Consider the following 18,981-nt stretch of genomic DNA (forward strand, 5'->3'; position numbering starts at 1 on the left):
TTTTGGATTATTGGTGATGCTACTTAGAGTATCACAAGATAAGTGGTCATTTTTTATTTTTACAATCATATTTTTTTAGAACAGTTTTTTTTGCTAACAACACTGATTTTAGTTAAGGCTACTAAATGATCCGTATAAAACAGACTTAACGATGCTAAGTTGTTGATTTGATGAGATTGGGGACGTGATATAATGTCAAGATAAAACTTTGCACCCAGCTTGGTGATATTTTGTACCACCTTTGACAGCCATAGCATTGCTTTTGTTTTTTCTTTTTAAAGAAATGTGGTTTTGACATTTCCCTACAATACATATTTGCTGTCAAATTTTTGAAAAGTCAATGCTCAGCTTTTATTAGTGTAAAATGGAAATCAGTCAATATATCACAGCTGCTCATTTTCCATTAAAACCCTGCCAATACGGTTTATTATATTGGGGAAACTAATACAAAAAAAATAAATAAATAAATAAATAAATAAAAAAAATTCGTGTTGACATTTCTTTTCTTGAGCAGCAGTGGAGACTTTCTGCGATGGCAGACAGGATGGAGCTCTGTGTTACGGAGCTTTGGGTGGAAGTGTGGAGCTCCGGCTGATGGACAGCGCCTCAGAAATACGCAGATACAAGTGGAGGAAGAAAGTATCAATGGCCAAAAACTACCAAATGATTCTTACAGGCCAAAAGAACAAGATTAAAAATAATACTTTGAGTAGCAGATCTGTGTTTATTCCCAGTAATGGAACGTTCTGGATCAATAACCTGAACAGCACTGATGGTGGTGAATACACGCTTGAGTTTTTTGATTCAAATGAACAAAAGACTCGAAGTCAGACTCTACAGTTGTTAATAGAAGGTAAATCTTTTTGTCATCTAATTCTTTCAAACTTTGAAAGATACTTTTTAATCATATCAACAGCTTCTCTGTGTGTGTTTCTCTTAGCTCCAGTGTCCTCTGTCCACCTTGTCTCTGAGTGTTTGTCCCAAGGACTAGTAAGGGCTTTCTGTCTTCCCGAGGGAGGGGACAGTCCTCAGCTCAGCTGGACTCTGGATGGACATGCACTAACAGACTCTGAGCTCCTCTCTCGAGATAATGACACAAACTTCATTGTCCTGAGACAAAATATCTCTGGACGTCTGTCCTGCTCAGTCAGGAATCATATCAGTCATGTCTCCAGAGATCAAACTGTGTCTGTCTGCGAAGGTGAGATAATTTACTTTGACCAAATTTTTGTTTTATTGTCTTGTTAAATACAGTAGTTTGCAAACTTATCGCCACTAAACCTTTTGAACCATCATGCAACCATAAACTTGAGCATTTTGACTCACTTTGCGTGCCATACATTCGTATTAAGTCTTCCTGTGAAAACTGTTTATTATTTTACTCTTTAAAGTTATGTACTACTTTGTGTTGGTCTGTTACAGTATTCTGATGAAATGCATCTAAGTTTAAGGTTGTGATGTGACGAAATGGAAAATATATAAGTTGTACAAACAATTTAAAAGGTGCTGTATCCAAAGGTATCAAATCTTCAGGCTGTATTAATAACTGTCACACATAAGATTTATAAAAGGTAACATATGTACTTTACGACTGAGACAGGATTAACCTCCAAGATACCACACTTTATTTTAAAATAATATATCTTTATTTTACATATGTAATTATTTTTAGTTCTGTGCAAATGTTAGTTTTTCTGTTGCATTTAATAATAAAAACTGGTCACGTTTTCATATGAAGATGCAAATAAAACTTATGAATTGAGGAGGTTTTCTGTTAAGAACAAGCAAACTATAATTGCAAATGATAGTTGAACTGATAAAATAATCATTTAAAAATTAACAAAAACTAAACAATTATAATGGCCTGTAAAATAAGTGGAAATATATTTGCAGGAACTGCAGCACTGTCATGAGTTTTGTGTGTAAATGGACTCTCACAAAAATGACTCTCATCTACTTGCAGAAATGGAAACTTACTGCGATGGCAGACAGGATGGAGTTCAGTGTTATGGACCCCTGGGGGCAACAGTGGTTCTCCATCTGATGGATAGCTTATTAAAAATACCTAAATATGAATGGAGACATCAAAGCTCAACAATCCTTAAGGGCAGAACGAACACATTTTTTCCACATCCCCTCCAGAGCAGATATCTCTTAATACCGAGTAATGGTACATTTACCATAAAGAACCTTATGAAGGCCGACAGTGGTGAATATACTCTGGAAACATTTGACTCAGATGGACGGAAAACAGGGCAGCATGCTCTTCAGCTGACTGTTCAAGGTGAATTTCCTTTCCTTCCTGATAAAATTATGGCAATGTATCATATCATTAACACAGAACTTTATACATTTTCTGTTTATTATTGCAAACTTTGAAGAAAAGACACCAAAGGTGTGTGAATTTCATTAGTATTTCACAGTTTATTGTCTCTCCTTCAGCTCCTGTGTCCTCTGTCCAGCTGGTTACTGAGTGTCTGTCCAAGTCAGAGTTGAAGGTGTCCTGTCTCATAGAGGAAGGGGACAGTCCTCAGTACAGCTGGACTCTGGATGGAAACACTCTGACAGATTCTGAGCTCATTTCTGGAAACAATGGGACAAACTTCATCATTCTGAGACAAAATGTCTCAGGACGTCTCCTCTGCTCAGTCAGGAATCACATCAGTCGTGTCTCCAAAGGAGAATTCATTTCTCCGTGTAAAGGTGAGAATAAAATCATCCCAATGCTTCTTTTAAATATTTAGTGTTTTAGATTGCCTAGAAAAGGATTTCATCAAAAATATTTTTTTACTTGAACATATGACATTTCACGATTGATTGAACCACCACAGCAATTTTACATTGCACTGCACTATGTTCACCAAGACTTCTGTCATATATTTATTACCTAATTACAGCATTGTGTTTTCACTGTACTGTATTGATGCTAACATAACTTTTGGTTTTTGTTCTTCATGTCTGAACAGATACTTCTCCGCTCAGATGTGGTTTGATGTTTGCTGCAGCCGTTCTTACATGTGGTGGGATTGGCCTCTATTTCAAACGGAAGGAGACAAAATATAAGAAAATGTTAATCACACCACAAAGAAACCTGAATCCAGAGGACCTTCAAGTTATTGAACAAAGTAATTTGACTGATGTTTAAGTGTTACTCTTTATCTTTTGTTAATGTGTGAAGATTTCAGCAGCTCAGTTTAAATGTCCGAGAAAAGGTCTGAATAACTGCTTTATTTTAGCATCTATATAAGTATCTGTCCTGACATTTAATGTAAACATGCATGTTGATTTAAATATAAAATTTTCATTGTTAACCCAAACCGTAATATTATACAAGTTATACTTTATATACTTGGTAGAGAACAACTGATAGTTCACAGACATTCATAATTTAATTCTTATTCAAATTTGAAAAACACTTTATTGATCCCAAAGGAAAATGAAATGTTGTTGTAACTCATTTATTCAAAGTCTTCAAATAGTTATTGTAGGCAGTGATGGCTGTTGGCAGGAAAGATCTCTTGATTAATATTTGGACTTTGAAATTATGTATACTTTTCCAACTTTAAGAAGCCTTTCATGTACATATATTCATCATTGCTTCTAATACTTAAAAATAAACAACTAAAGACTTACCTGTTTGTCGTTTATCCTGTTTTATTTTCAGTTGTGCAAATGTAATGAATGACAAACTGGTTCTTTCATAAACACAGTGCTGAAGTCAAGAATCTCTATTTTAGTGTACAACATCCTCAGTTACAGTTGCACCTTCACCATGTGTGAAGGTGCAACACACACAAAGAACAAAAGTGTTTTTCTTTTGTTCTTCTTAGACGATCATTCAGATTAAAATGTGCTTTTGATACATTTGATTCATCTGTTCCTCTTGGCTCATTTAATGAATATTTTTTTCTAATTCCTGTTTCTCTTGAAATTATTACAATGATTTTTTTTTTCTCAAAGTCTTTTCTTTTATTTAATCCCAAGCATAGTGATGACGTCTACTGACTGTGGAGCACAGGATAAAGACATTGAAAGCTGAATTTATAAGCAGACTTTGTCTATAGTTTCATTTTGTGCCATGTCAGAAAATATTGACAGTCCTATCTGTTAAGTCTGTTGATTGGTTCAGGCCTCATAAATACATTCAGGGCGTATGAGGTTGATTCACTTTTTAAGCTTCAGTTTGTCAACCCATGAAATTGGAAAAATATTAGATGTATGGATAGCAGAATACTAATTTAGTCTGACTTTTATATTTAACACTGATTTTACAGTAGGTTGAGCCGTATTAAGATGTGTGTTGATGTTTGAAGTATTTAATTTTTTTTTTGTATTTTTAATCTGACTCAGGATAATCGAAAACTTCAGATGCTGAACTAAACACTTTGAAGCTGAATTAAAAAAAACCTTCTCAATGTTGCCATCTGTTTTATAAAAGGACCAACGTGGCATAATATATAACCCCAAAAATATACTTCAGTACTATCCATACTCATCAAAAGTAAAAATATATATATATAGCAGGAAAGAGAGACTGATTAGTAGATGGTAGTATTATCTCAGTCAGGAAGGCATTAGACAAATGGAAAGTGAGACCAGATGTAACCTCTATTGAGAGAAAAAAAATGGAAGGAATACATACAATTAACAGTAAAAATAACAGGAAATGATGCAAATTGGAGAACATTAGAAGCCAAAAGAAAGAAAACGTCTTAGGTTTGCCTTCCAGCACCCTAAGCCAATAGAAGCGTAACTAAAGAGATAGCTTAGGCCAGTCTAACTGTAAGCTTTATCAAAAAGGAAAACTTTAATCCTCGTCTTAAAAGTAGACAGAGTGTTTGCCGTAAAACTGGGAGCTGGTTTCACAGGAAAAGACCCTAATAACTAACATTCTGCCTCCTATTCTACGTTTGGAAATTGTCTGAACCGTTGAGCCTGATTCAGCAAACTGGTAAACTTGCAATCTGACAGCTAAAAGTGTTCAGTTTTCTCTCAGTGTCACCATAGCAAAACGTTTGCTGTGGTGGGAGGTGTTTCGTGTTTGGTTGAGAAGTGGTCACAAACTTGTCATTTCCTTTTTCATCTGTGCGCTTCTCTTCTCAGGCTGATTATTAATAGGAGCCATTTTACACCTTTCTGGATAGTTTACTTGCACATAGTGTGGGAGCTGCTAGAGAGAAATGAAAGCCGTTGTTGGACTATTGATAGTGCTACTGAGAGTATCACATCGTGAGTTTTCCTTTTTTATATTTCATTTAAAAAAAAAAAAGTCGGGCCTGGTGTGACACAGTTGTTAGAGCGGGTGTCCCACATACAGAGGCTAAAGACCTCAGTGCAGATACTCCTGTTCTCGATGCCTTTGTCGAATGTCTTCCCCTCTTTTCTCTGCCCCCCTTTCTGTCAGATTACCTTCAAATGAAAGCCACTAGTGCTCCAAAACATTTTGGAATAAAAAGAAAACAATTTAATTAATACAGAATTGTAACTTACAATGGAGTATTAGGGTCATACTAAAAATAAATAAAAAATTATGAAAATAAAGTCATATTATTATGAGAATAAGGTCATACTATTATGACTTTATTCTCATAATTTTTGCAGCTGTAATTTTATAACTTTCTCAAAATTGTATTTTTTTTTTCTTAGTGTGACCCCGATACTCCTACATAGTAACTGAGCCAGATGAATAACAAGACTGAAGAAATAAAATATGTTCTTAAATGCATGTCTGAAGTCACTAGGGGTGCACCAGTTGCAGTTTTCCTCTCTCATAGCAGAGCAAAAGAGGACAGTGGATGAATTTTAGACATTTGTCGAGGAAGATAAAATCGGTGGATAAGCTTGGCTTCACATTTAAGTATCTATTGATAACTGATCTTCTAGAGTTAAAGAAATAGAGGTGGATTTCTTAGCTGGCTGTCACACCACTAAAAGTCACACTTTATCTTTCAGTAATGTAAATCAGCCATAAATGAAAAACATCCTCAGCTTTGCTGTATGCTGAGAGTTTTGGACAACTTGAACTTGACCTGGTTTCCTCCACATATATTCCAACTAGATTGCTTTGTTTTTGGTTCCTTAGAGTCTGAAGGGTAAGTTTTTTTCTTCTTTCAACCTATTTTTCAACATTTTCAGCTGCTGAAACCTACTGTGATGCCGGACAGAAGGGAGCTCAGTGCTATGGCGCTTTGGGAGGAACTGTGGCCTTCAAGCTGATGGACGAAACCTCAGAAAAACACAGATTCAATTTGAAGAAGGAAGTATCAATGACGAATGAATCAAACCAAATTATTCTTTCTGTCAGAAGCAATGTGATTACTTCCAACACCATGAGCAGCAGATCTGTCTTTATTCTTAATAACGGAACATTCAAGATCAATAACCTGAGCAGAAGCGACGGTGGTAAATATACGCTTGAGATTTTTGATTCTACTGGGAAAAGAAAAGAGAATAGGACTCTACAGCTGCATGTTCAGGGTAAATTTGTGTTTTTTTTATTGAACTCTATTTCATTTCGGTAATGATTAAGTCATTCTAAACAAAAAACATTCTGAAAAACTTTGCATGTTATAAAATAGCTCAAAAAACGTACTGTCAAGTGCAATATTTCTTTCTACTTTTACATTAAACATAAAACTATTAAGTCTTTTGTACCTTAGTGTAAATGTATTTTATTTTCTTTGGATGTTAAATGTATATTTGAATGGCTTATTCTGCACACGAATTCCTATTAAACTTAAACTTGTGTAAAAGTATAATTGGCAAATAAAGCTCTGAATCTGAATATTACTCCTGTCCTCTGCATTTTTCAGCCCGTGTGTCGTCTGTGCGTATGATCTCGGAGTGTGTGGCTCAGTTGTTAAAGGTGTCCTGTCTCTCTGAGGGTGGGGACAGTCCTCAGTACTCCTGGTTTCTGAATGGACAACCAACCGGAGACACAGAGATCGTGAACAGAAATCCTGTGAATAACATCATTATTCTGAAACAAAACATGTCAGGATACCTGACCTGCTCGGTTTGGAATAAGATCAGCAGTGTCTCAGAAGAAAGGAGGATATCTCTTTGTGAAGGTCAGTGAACTGTATATGAGTTTGTTTAATTGATCTTTAGCAGCTACTTTTTGAATTTCTCAAGACACAAATGGATAATTACCGATGTAATGCTAAGATAATAATACCACTGCCAAAATGATTCAGTGATAAAAACCCCAAAATAGACAGAAAAGAAAATGGAATCACTGATAAAACACATTAGTTTCTGATCACTTTTACTACTGACTGAACAGATACCGGACCAGGATTAAGTGAGCCTGGCTGCATGCCTGGTTTGGAGCAGGCCAGCTGCGCAGGATACAACACCATGGCACCTTGAGTGTTGCTGCTTTTGTGAAACCGATGAGAGGTTTATTTCAACCAGGTTATCTGATAAAACCTAGTCTAATTCCAGTGGTGGAGAAAGTACTCAAGAAATGTACTTAAGTAAAAGTACAAATACACAGACAAAAATGTACTCAAGTAAAAGTAAAAGTACCACATTAACATTTCTACTTAAGTAAAAGTAAAAAAGTACTGGCATTTAAAAATACTTAAGTATTAAAAGTAAAAGTACTTGCTGAATGCATTACCTAATCCCTAATACAATATCATTAAGTGAACGATCGTATTTAATTTTAATACATTAGAAATGTGCCATTTTAATGAACAATGCCACAGATAAAGCATGTTTTTATTATGTTTAATCTCTGTAACATAGTTTAGACTCAGATATGTGATTCTATGCATCATAATTTCAGGGATGGAAACATCTTGTCTCCTGTCCCAACATAGCATGAACTTCACTTTTTTTTGCCACTATTGGCATTCATTTTTAAAGAAATCCAACAGAAAGGGGATGGAAAGAAGGTGGGTGAGGGAGGACGTGCAACCAGGAGCCAGTAGCAGAGTTGTAGTCAAGACCACGTCAAGACCAGCACCCCACACTACGTGACACAAAAACATTAAGTTTTACCTATCAAAATTAGTTCTCAAATTGATCTGAAAGAACCACATTCCCATAAAACACCTACATATTAAATACTTTATTGGGTCTCTGGAGAAATTGATCGCATACTGCGGAGACAATTCATAAGATTCATAAGATATTCATAAGATAATTCATAAGATAGACCAACACAAATACACACATAATAGCAAATTGTAAAGAAAATGTACATGGCTTTCAAAAAAGTGTTTCAAATCAAAATCTGAAACATTTTTAGTAGCAAATATTTGTAGAACCACCTTACCCTGCCATTACTGCTGGCAGCGTTTTGGTACAACTTCACCAGCGAACATCTAGTTATTTTTTTGTGTAAAATAGCCTAGGTTCAGGCAGACAGGACAGAGAGGGCCAGTGAATAGATAGATTTTTAAAATCTGCTTCACACATTTATAGCCCTTAATAAACATGGTCTTTCATATATCAGAGATCTGATTGTTCTACATGTTTATGAAAGAACACTTCACTCCCAGACTGTAAGTCTAGTGCTTGGTTTCTAAAAGGAGAATGTAATTCAGATCTTTTAAATTATGAGGCTCATCTCGTGTGGATTCAGTTTAGTCCCAGTTCTTGACACCTTCATTGTATAACAAGATCATAATATATCTTAAAATAAGAAATGTCAACATCTAAGCTTACTTTATGAGAATACACATTATTTCTGATGGTTTTCCACAAATGATTAGTTTGTTAATTTTTAGATATTAATCTTTTACTTTTAAGGTTGTCTGTCTAATTTTTCCAGATAAGACTCATGAAACTCAATGTAGCATCCAAGAAGACAAAGCAAAGTGTTATGGAGCTTTGGGAGGAGCCGTGGTCATTCAACTGATGAACAACACTTCACAAACACCCAAATATGAATGGAAAAATAAAACATCAACAATCCTAAGAGGGAGATGGAACAATTTTGCTCCAAATGACATGGAGGGCAGAAATATCTTTATTCCCCTGTATGGTACGTTCAGCATCATGAATCTCTGCAGAGCTGACAGCGGTAGCTACACTTTGGAAACGTTTGATTCAGATGGACGAAAAATAGAAGAGAGGAGTCTTCAGCTGATTGTTGAAGGTAAATGATTTTTCTCCATATGGAAGAAGATCTGTCACAATGACAGATCTCCATTTAAGATCTTAGTAGTTTTCTTAGCATATTCCACATATGTGCTTCTTCTGCAAATCTGCAAATTTCTGGAAATAAATCAAATGTTTCTCTTTCAGCTCCTGTGTCCTCTATCAAGCTGGTGCCTGAGTGTTTGTCCCAGGGTCAGATGAAGGTGTCCTGTCACCCAGACGCAGGTGATAGTCTGCAATACAACTGGACTCTGGATGGACGCACACTGACAGACTCTGAGCTCTTCTCAGGAAGTAATGAGACTGACGTCATTGTTCTGAGGCAGAATATCTCGGGACGTCTGGTCTGCTCAGTCTGGAATCAAGTCAGCCACGCCTCTGAGGAAAAAACTCTACTGGTTTGTGAAGGTGAGAAAGAACAGATCTTTGTAACCAAACGTGTTATATCACACACTGTTTTTGACATTAGGAAACCAGAACATGATCATTTTGTAATCCTTTAATTTGAAAAAACTCATATGTGCAATATGTTTGTAAAAAATGAAGAGTTCTCTTCAATACCAGATCACAAAATTTTAAAATGATCCAGCGTACTCTGCTGTATAATTTGGCCAGAAATATGAATACAAGTTGTAGTTGACTTTGCTGTTTCGTTCCAGTATAACCACTGGTTGTTGTTGCTCTTGTCTCCACAGATTTCTCTCTGCTCATACACAGTTTGCTGTTTGGTTCAACAGCTCTTTCCTGTTCTGGCATTTGGCTCTATTTCAAATTGAAGGAGACCAAATACAAGGAGTTTGTTGGTCACACCACTAAGAAAAGAGAATCCAGATGACTTTAATGTCATTGAACAGACTCATCCATCTCATGTTTTTGTAAATTTCTCCTTCCTGTGTTTTGACAATTGAGGAGATCAACCTCCTTAAGATATTCAGAAAAGCACATTTATAATTACAACTCTGCTTTGAGTCTTCTATGTTTGACTGTATATCACATATGAATTGTATGAAAGGTTTTAAGCCTATGTACAACCGTGTTAGAAAAAACACAAAGTTTTATTGTGCAGGGATTCCAGTTTAAATTTAGTAATAATCAGCTAAAGAAAAGAACAGATTCTGTGTCATCTTTAAGTCGTCATATTTTGGATTTCACACATTTGGCAAAAAGCTTGCTGCCAGGTCACAGTGATACCAACTTCACCATTGTGCAGCCTGCTGATCATCAATGAGAAAACTGGAGTTCAGTTTCCACTAACGTTCATGCAGGCTGACTTGAGTATAGTGGCAGCAAAGATATATTTCCAGCAGTTTGCAGTATTAGCATGGTCAGTGTATTTTTAGACTTCCTCTGTTGTTTTCACTTAAGAGCTCTCACAGTTGAAGGCGAAGTGACAAAAGAATGTCAGCTTTTGTGTGACATTGGTTAAGAAAGTTTAAATAAAAGCAATTTATATGACGGCAGATTTTTGTTTTATAGTCAGTTAACATTTATTGGTTCACTAGAAATTGTAAGAAGTTGGGATTTGTAAATGATTCAGCATCTTCACTTGCAACACTAATTTTATATGAGATCTGGGGTAAATTGATGGGCTTTTGCTGTTCAAACTATTTTTAAGATTATATGCAATCACAAAAAACTGTGAAAAGCTTGTTTTTGTTTTGCACTACAGTGGAAATGTAATCTAAGTTGGCTTGAGGGGGGCAGCAGAATTGACTAAACTATCACCACTTCCTTTTTCACCTCCATATAGCTTTGTCTGCTTAGGCTGATCAGTAACAAGATGCATTTTAAGCTATTCAGCTGCACAATGGTGTCTGGTAGCTGGTTTAAAATAACAGCTGTGGTTGGAATACTGATGGTGGTACTGGAGGTATCCTGGGGTGAGTTGGACATTTGTTTTCTTAAAGCTGATAAAAAAAAATTGTAAGTCACATGGTTTAAAAATGTTTTATAACATTAAAATAAACTGAATACAAAGTGAGAATATTGTATGTTGAGAACTGCTTGAACATCACTTGAATTTTGTTAAATAGTAGTGACAGCTGTTCTGTTATTTAGATTCACACATGAGCTTAGATAATGTGAAATGTAGCTTAATAGATGTGTAATTGGTCCCACGCTCTGAGAGCTATATGACGCACAGCATTGATCTGTATCATGAAGACAGATATTAAACTAAAGATGTTCAATCAACACAACAACATCACCACCTGGACCAAATGTGACCTTTTTCCAAACTGACCTCTCAATCTGCCAATCGCCAGAAGCATGCTATCTACTAAACCTCGTCATCAAGGTCTCCGCACCGTAAGCTAGCTCTATACTTTGGGTCCAGAACCTCTGGGTCATAGTTCTGACTTATTTCAAACACTGCATGAAGAAAAGATCGGCTCTCCGTCTATGGGATTATTTTTTTCTAGCTGTAGGATGTTAGTGTTCAAAATTCTAATATTTACCAAGCTGAAATGCATTTTCAATTAATTACTTATCAGTTACTGTTCACTAGGTTTGCAGTTGCAGGTGAAAGCAAATCTTTCACCTGCACATCTGTTTAATGAGAGTCTAAAGGCACGTTCACCCAAGATCCACTGTGAAAGATTTTTATAATGTGTCTGATTGGCTTCAAGGTTTTCTTGAAAGTTATCTCATGAATGTCAGGGAAATACAAAAAACAATGCTAATAAAATACAAAAAACAAGAATTTTGAAATAAACTCATGATTATTATTTAATTTGTAACTTTTGAGCATCATTTTTGGTGCTTTGTTTTTAATTGCTTTGTTTGTTTGTTTTTTTTAATTTTCAGGTGCAGAAACTTACTGTGATTTCAGAAAAGATGGAGCTCAGTGTTTGGGATCTTTGGGGGGAACAGTCCTGATCCAGCTGATGAGTAACATTTCAGAAATACCTAAATATGAATGCAAACATAACATATCAAAAATCTTGAGGGGTACATTCAATAATTCTCAACTAATTGGTCTTCAGAACAGACTTAACTTCATTCCCAGTAACGGTACATTAATCATAACGAACCTCAGCAGAATTGACAGTGGTGCTTATACTCTGGAAACCTTTGACTCAAATGGAAAGACTGAAGAGAAGAAAACTCTTCAGTTGAATGTTGAAGGTAAATAATTTGTTTGTTCTACTGTCAGATAAAATTATTTTGATCGATCATCTTATTTTGTTGGCATTTATAACAAATGCTATATTTAACAGAGATTTTTTCCTTTTTGCTTTCATTAGAAATGATATTAAAAAAATAACTGGATATTATGTATATTTTTGGACTAGCTAAATTAAAACTCCACTATCATTAAATAAATGTTTCTCTCTTAGCTCCAGTGTCCTCTGCCCAGCTTGTCTCTCAGTGTTTGTCCCAGGGACAGATAAATGTGTCCTGTCTCTCTGAGGGAGGGGACAGTCCCCAGTACAGCTGGACTCTGGATGGACACTCACTGAGAGACTCTGAGCTTTTCTCTGGAAATAGTGAGACTAACATCATCGTTCTGAGACAGAACATCTCAGGACGTCTGGTCTGCTCAGTCAGGAATCAAGTCAGTTTCATCTTCAGGGAAATTCAAATATCTACATGTGGTGAGTTAGAATATGCTGAATATATTTTGATCAATTTAAAACTAAAAAGATTGCTCCCTACATCAACTACCTTTCTTTTCTCACAGTCTTCGTAAACTGTTCTGTGAATGGGACAGAAATATCTACCTGGATGTTTCAAGAATATGACAGTCTATGTGTTGAACCAACAGGAAACCCTTCACCAGACACACCTATTCTTAATGTTGTTGCGGGTAAGGAGTAACTTTAAATCAACAACTTATTTTAAACACTTCTTTGAATAAGACCCAGGATCCTCAAACGACTGGCTTGAAGATCCTGCAAATCTTGTTTGGAAAAAGATTTGCAGGAAAAAAAAATATGGTCATGTGCAACACAATATTATTTCTTGTGACATTTTAAGAGTGTGTAGTTTTCAATGATTGATTGCAAACTTTGCAGACAGACATATAGCAGTGGACTACTGTATCCAACATAACATAACTATAGTATTGTGTTTTAACATACTATAACATAACTCTTGGTTCTTGTTCTTCATGTCTAAACAGATAATTCTCAGCTCAGATGTGGTTTGATGTTTGCTGCAGCCGTTCTTACATGTGGTGGGATTGGCCTCTATTTCAAATGGAAGGAGACAAAATATAAGAAAATGTTAATCACACCACAAAGAAACCTGAATCCAGAGGACTTTCAAGTTATTGAACAAAGTAATTTGACTGATGTTTAAGTGTTACCCTTTGCAGGTATCTTGCTTATGTGTTAAGAGTTTAGCAGCTCAAAAAGGTCAGAATAAGAATATCTGCTCTATTTTAACGTCTTTAATATCTTTCCTGACATTTAATATAAAAATGTCTTGTTTTCTTAAATGTAAACTGAACCTATTGCAAATATGTATGATTTGTCGTATGCTTTCACATATGAGTTTGTTAAACTAAACTATACTATTATTAAATTTATACTTTTGAAAGATGCTTACCTGATAGAGAGCAATTTATAGTTCATAGGCGTTCATATGATTTACATTTGGAATTTATGCATATTTTTCCAACTTTGAAAGTCTTTCTATGTATCTGTTCATCACTGTAACTAATACTTTAAAAATAAACAACTAAGATTTATTACCTGATTGTCATTTATCCATTTTTATTTTCAGCTGTGCAAATATGATGAATGACAAACCTTATTCTATGAACATTGACTCAAAAATGAGAAGTCAAGAATCTCTATTTTAGTGTACAAAATACTGTTACAACTACCTCAGTTAACTTTTGTTTACTGATTTGCTCTCCATTCAGATACACATGCAACTCAGAAAAAACTATGCATTAAATAAATTTGAAACATTCATTCCAGCAGCTATGTAAATATAAAATATGTAGAGGATCATTCAGTCTGCATTGCTTGCATGAAGAGCAGTGTTTTCTTTTGTGTTTCTTTGAGCATCTTTAAGATTAAATTATGTTTTTGATTCATTTTCAGAGGTAATCGCTCTTTTCCTGTAAGCTTATCTTACAAATACTTTGAGTTTGTTTCTTTTTGATTTTTCTCAAACTCCTTTCTTTTATTTAAACCAAAATCTGTATGAGGACATAGAAAGTCATGGCAATTTGTAATTTCTAAGCAGAGTGATGACATGCGCTGACTGAGGAACAGAGGAGGATAACATTGAAAGCTGAACTTATACTTCAGGTTTTGTTGAATTTACATTATTCTGCTGCATCACAACTGCGATTGTTTTCTTGATATTTAGGGATCAATGCAAAGTTGGCATTTTTAATGGACTTTCAATGCAACTTTTAGAGCAACTTTGCATTAAAAGTGTCATTGTTTACCGAATGACACTTCATGACAACTGTCATAAACACTCATAAAGACTTCTTTATATTTATGACAGTGTCATGTCAGTTTTATGCACACCCCTTCAAATAAAGTGTTAACAAGCTTTCTTTACTTTTCCAGCTACAATCATCTAAAACACCTGGTTTATTAAAACGTCCCTTTTCATGAAACTGGTAATATTTGTGGGTTTGGTTCTGTTTTGGGGTTTTTACTCCAGCCCTTTTTGCTTTTTTAGTCCTGAGCTGATGCAGCTGGTTGTGTAAGATTTATGTGTCAATTTCCCTTAAGTAACATCTTCATGTGATGATATGTTCACTTCCCTTTTCACCTCTGTGCAGTGGGGATATTAAGCCTATCTTCTGATTGTTCATCTGATTCAGAGTGATCATGGTCATCAGAGCATGATAACTATTTTCTTAGCACTTCCTGACAGTTGCTGTTTCAACAGATGTAAAAGGACATGGCAGCCAGTGTTGGACTGCTGTTTCTGCTCATAGGAGTCTCTTATGGTGAGTTATTATTACATGTGGAATAACCAGTGTTTTATTTACAACATAGCAATGTTTTTTTTTTTTTTTTTTTATTTTGTGACCTTAATTAAAAATAAGCCTAATTTTACATTTGTTCGTGTTTCTTGGCAGTTCAAGTGTTATGCCGTCTGCGACTTTTGTTTTTATTGAAAGGAGTAAAGTTCTGATCTGACCATGTCCTTCCAGTTTTGCTTTTTCTTTCCTTCCTCATTCTTCCTTTTTTTTTATTAGAAGCTTTAAATATTTTTTACAGAACAATCTTGAGCTGAAAAACAACTTTTGAAAGTTCTTGAAATGATTCGAAAAACAAGAGTCTTCATAATACATCATACTGAACAACAGAGGTGTAACTTTAACTGTCCAGCTCAAATGTTATAGAGCAACTTATCATTTTACAACCTCATCAAAATGTGGCATAGATGTGAATTTTACTTGCTCCTATAATTATAACTAAAACTTTAAACTAAAAGTTTAGTTATAATTATAACTAAACTAAACTTTTATCAATTTATTTCATTGATAATTTCTAAAAGTTTTTGCATATAACCAGGGAGTTGTGTTGAGATATAGACAAACTATTTAAAGAAATCAATTCTATTGATTTCTTTAAATAAAGAAATCTCACTATTGTGTGATTTTAATGTTCATTAAAATTTATTAAAATCACACAATAATGTAATTTTGTGTTATATTTTGTATTATGTGTTTTTACACAGTAGTGTCCTTGTTAAAATAACACAATAGTGTTAAATGTACCCAGATTTTAATGTCTAGGTACAAGTAATTTATCAGTAATCAGTTGGTAACAAAAGTTCAAGATATTTTGAACAAAGTTACAAAAGTTGTGTCAGGAGGAACGGACCAGAACGTCACCAAACTAGCAAGTCATACAGTTTAAAAGAAAATTATCCCTGACACTTTGCAAATGTACGTGAACTTTTAAATTCAAAGAAATTTACAAAAAAAAATGTCTAAAATAAAGAAAAAAAAAGATTTTCACTAATTTTGCGGACATTTAGCATACAGAAACTTTCTGTATGCTTTACTTCAGACAGTGAGAACTTGTTTTTGTATATGTCTCTTTATTCGGTGTATGTAACCTTCTGGTTTCAACTGTATTATAAAACGACATCAACTTTATGACAGTGAAAATCTTCAAAACAAAGTTTGTGTGTTTTATGACTTGTAAGAGCAAAATGTAATGAAGGCTTTATATGTGTTTTTACAAAGTAGTTTTAAACAATTGTGTTATTTGAAATCTTTTTTTTTTTTTTAAAGAAGCTCACTTACACTTTTTCATTATTCTACTATTCAGGTAATAAAACTTTCTGTGATGGCAGAAAGGAGAGAGCTCAGTGTTTTCAACCCTGGGGAGCAACTGTGTTTGTTCACCTGATGGATGAGGTCTCAGAAAAAACAAGATTCCAATGGACAAAAGAAACAACAATAGTACTAATTTGGAGACGCAATGGACTTGTGACAAACACATTAAAGAGCAGATCTGAATTCATCTCCAGCAATGGGACATTTAGGATCAGCAACCTTAGGAGCAGTGATGGTGGTGAATACACACTTAAACTTTTTGATTCTGATGGAAAAATAACAGGAGAACGGACTCTGCAATTGCACATTGAAGGTAAAGTCTGGCGTACAAATTCAAATTGGTAAATTTACACAAAACTGAATTGGTAAATTCTTGATAATCTGCATATTTGAAATTATTTGTATAATTTTTCCATTCATGACCTATGTGAACCTAAAAACAACTGCACCTGTTGATGTCTGACATTGCAGCAGAACTGACTGGTGCTTTCTTATTATTTTCCACTCTACTAACTTTCTTTGTATTTGAAACAGGCCAGTCCCCACTAAGAGTTGGAGCAATCTCTGCTCTGCTTTTGTTTTCCATCTATGTCATCTGTGTAATTGTCATCTGTGCTCAGAGGAAAAGGCAAAATGGAAAAGGTACTAATTAATGCTTATTTCTAACTATTGAAACGTAAACGTTTATATCTTGTAGGAGAGAAATAGTCAAAACTCTAGTTAGAAGAATATTTGGCAAAATATCTGTTGAGTGACTAAATCTTGCTTTTCTACAGGAGAAGAACTCCCTGCTGACTTAACCTACGCTGACATCAGAGTGGTGCAACAGCAAGAGAGGAAGCCAGCAAAGCAAAACATGGAGGAAGAGGTGGAGTACAGCCAAATAAAGATTGCAGGATGATTCCAGTCAAATTTGACTGAAGAAATGAAACTATATGCAGATGAAATGAACTGTTGTCTGCTTTGGTAAAGACTGCAGCCCTCATTGCAGATCCACAGAGAAGATGACGATGCAGACCCCTGAAGATGTTTTGCTCATCTTTAGTCATTGTAACTTTTAAGAAACCATATTTGCTAGCAATGCAAAAACAACTGCTTGTTTATTTTAATTGCAATATTTGCTCATGACTGTAATGTTAAATTTGATAAAGAAGTTTTGAGAAATTGGCAACCACTCAACCCATTAAATTACAAAAAAAAGTTAAGAGGCAAATGCGCTGGAGTCCAAAGAAAAACATGTGTTATTAGTCTTCATATTTTCCGCAGCAACTCCCTACGCAAAATAAAAGTTGTCAATGGTGAAACTAACAAATGGAGCTCAAGCGCAAATTCAAGCCCAATCGTGAATGATTAGTGATATGATAAAGAGATGAAAGATTACTGATGACTTTCTTTTGTGAGGGAGGATGAATGACTAATAAAGAGACATAAGGAGTTCGAATTGCTGCACAGTTAGGCGGATGTCCATTTCTAACTCAGTTTGCAGTGATTCTTTAATCTTTCCAATTTCGGATAATGGATTGGTTCTGCTGTGTGAGATGTTCAACATTTTGGACCTTCTCCACAACTTGACCTGACCTGTTTGCTGTCTGTCGGTCTTCATGATGGCTCTCTAACAGAACAGAACTATTCCTACTGAGATTAGTTCACACACTGCACACTCTACTTAGTCAATAGGCATCGATTTAAGGTAATCTTGAATGCCCTGGAATAAAAAAAACTTTCAGAGATTATGAGTCTAAATAGAAACACATTAATCAATTTTCAGGATTTTAATTGTAAAAAAATAATAATCATACAATTAAACACATAATTATTAATACTCATGACCAAAAGATTTTTAAAAATTGTATTCAACTAAGAAGTTGAATATAGATCGGACTTTGCACTTCTCAAAACAGCACAATATAAAAACCAGTTTTGAAAAATAACGTCCTAATTACAAAATTAGCACAAAATTGATCTACAGCCTTCACAATAATCTTGGGATAAATGTTTATCTAATACTTTGGTTATTTGCCTTTAGTGATGAGCTCCTTTCCATCACCCTAATCTTGATCTCCCTCCACAGAAAAAAAAAAAAAAAAAACATGTCGGAAAATAAATTAAAGATTCAATTAAAGTTGCTATTGCTTAACAGTGTAGATCTTTTCTTCCTGTTCCTAAATGTACTGTACTTTGTTCTGGTCTATCACACAAAATATAAATTAGACACATTTAAATACATGATTTGCAGGTGGAAAAAGAAACAAACTGTGGGAAGGCTTGTTCAAGACACTGTAAAAATTAACTCGCTGTATCTGACTTGAAATGAATGAATGAAATGTACTTTGATCAGGGTGGAAAATATGCTATGAGCTTCACTAAAATTTGAAGACAGTTCAGCAAAAAAACATTTGCATATCTGTAACCTAAAGTATTCCAGCAATTTACTTGTTTTAATATAACGTATGTTATCACATTATAAAAAATTATATCCATAAAATAGTTTTTCTCTACAACAAAGCAAACTGGGAGAAAAGTATAATAAAACCTAAGAAACAGTACCTTTTGTGTAACAGCAGAGGGAAACCTAACAACAGTGTTGTGGTACTCGAAGTTGG

At 34.7% G+C, this 18,981-nt stretch overlaps 2 protein-coding genes across 2 annotated transcripts; both read left to right on the forward strand.

The window, feature by feature from the left end:
* The first annotated feature begins 2,622 nt into the window (after positions 1-2,622).
* Positions 2,623-9,946, forward strand: LOC106946832 (contactin-4-like). The gene is made up of 7 exons (XM_015031475.1): positions 2,623-2,703; positions 6,083-6,092; positions 6,136-6,477; positions 6,813-7,070; positions 8,783-9,109; positions 9,259-9,519; positions 9,807-9,946. The coding sequence occupies exons 1-7, from the start codon at positions 2,623-2,625 to the stop codon at positions 9,944-9,946; spliced, it is 1,419 nt and encodes a 472-aa protein (XP_014886961.1).
* Positions 9,947-14,858: 4,912 nt separating this feature from the next.
* Positions 14,859-18,098, forward strand: LOC106946867 (uncharacterized). The gene is made up of 4 exons (XM_015031530.1): positions 14,859-15,034; positions 16,371-16,691; positions 16,913-17,020; positions 17,155-18,098. The coding sequence occupies exons 1-4, from the start codon at positions 14,986-14,988 to the stop codon at positions 17,277-17,279; spliced, it is 603 nt and encodes a 200-aa protein (XP_014887016.1). The 5' UTR covers positions 14,859-14,985; the 3' UTR covers positions 17,280-18,098.
* Positions 18,099-18,981: the final 883 nt, after the last annotated feature.

The sequence above is a fragment of the Poecilia latipinna genome, unplaced genomic scaffold, assembly GCF_001443285.1.
Source record: "Poecilia latipinna isolate Pla-1442-1.1 unplaced genomic scaffold, P_latipinna-1.0 Scaffold209, whole genome shotgun sequence".
NCBI lineage: Eukaryota > Metazoa > Chordata > Actinopteri > Cyprinodontiformes > Poeciliidae > Poecilia > Poecilia latipinna.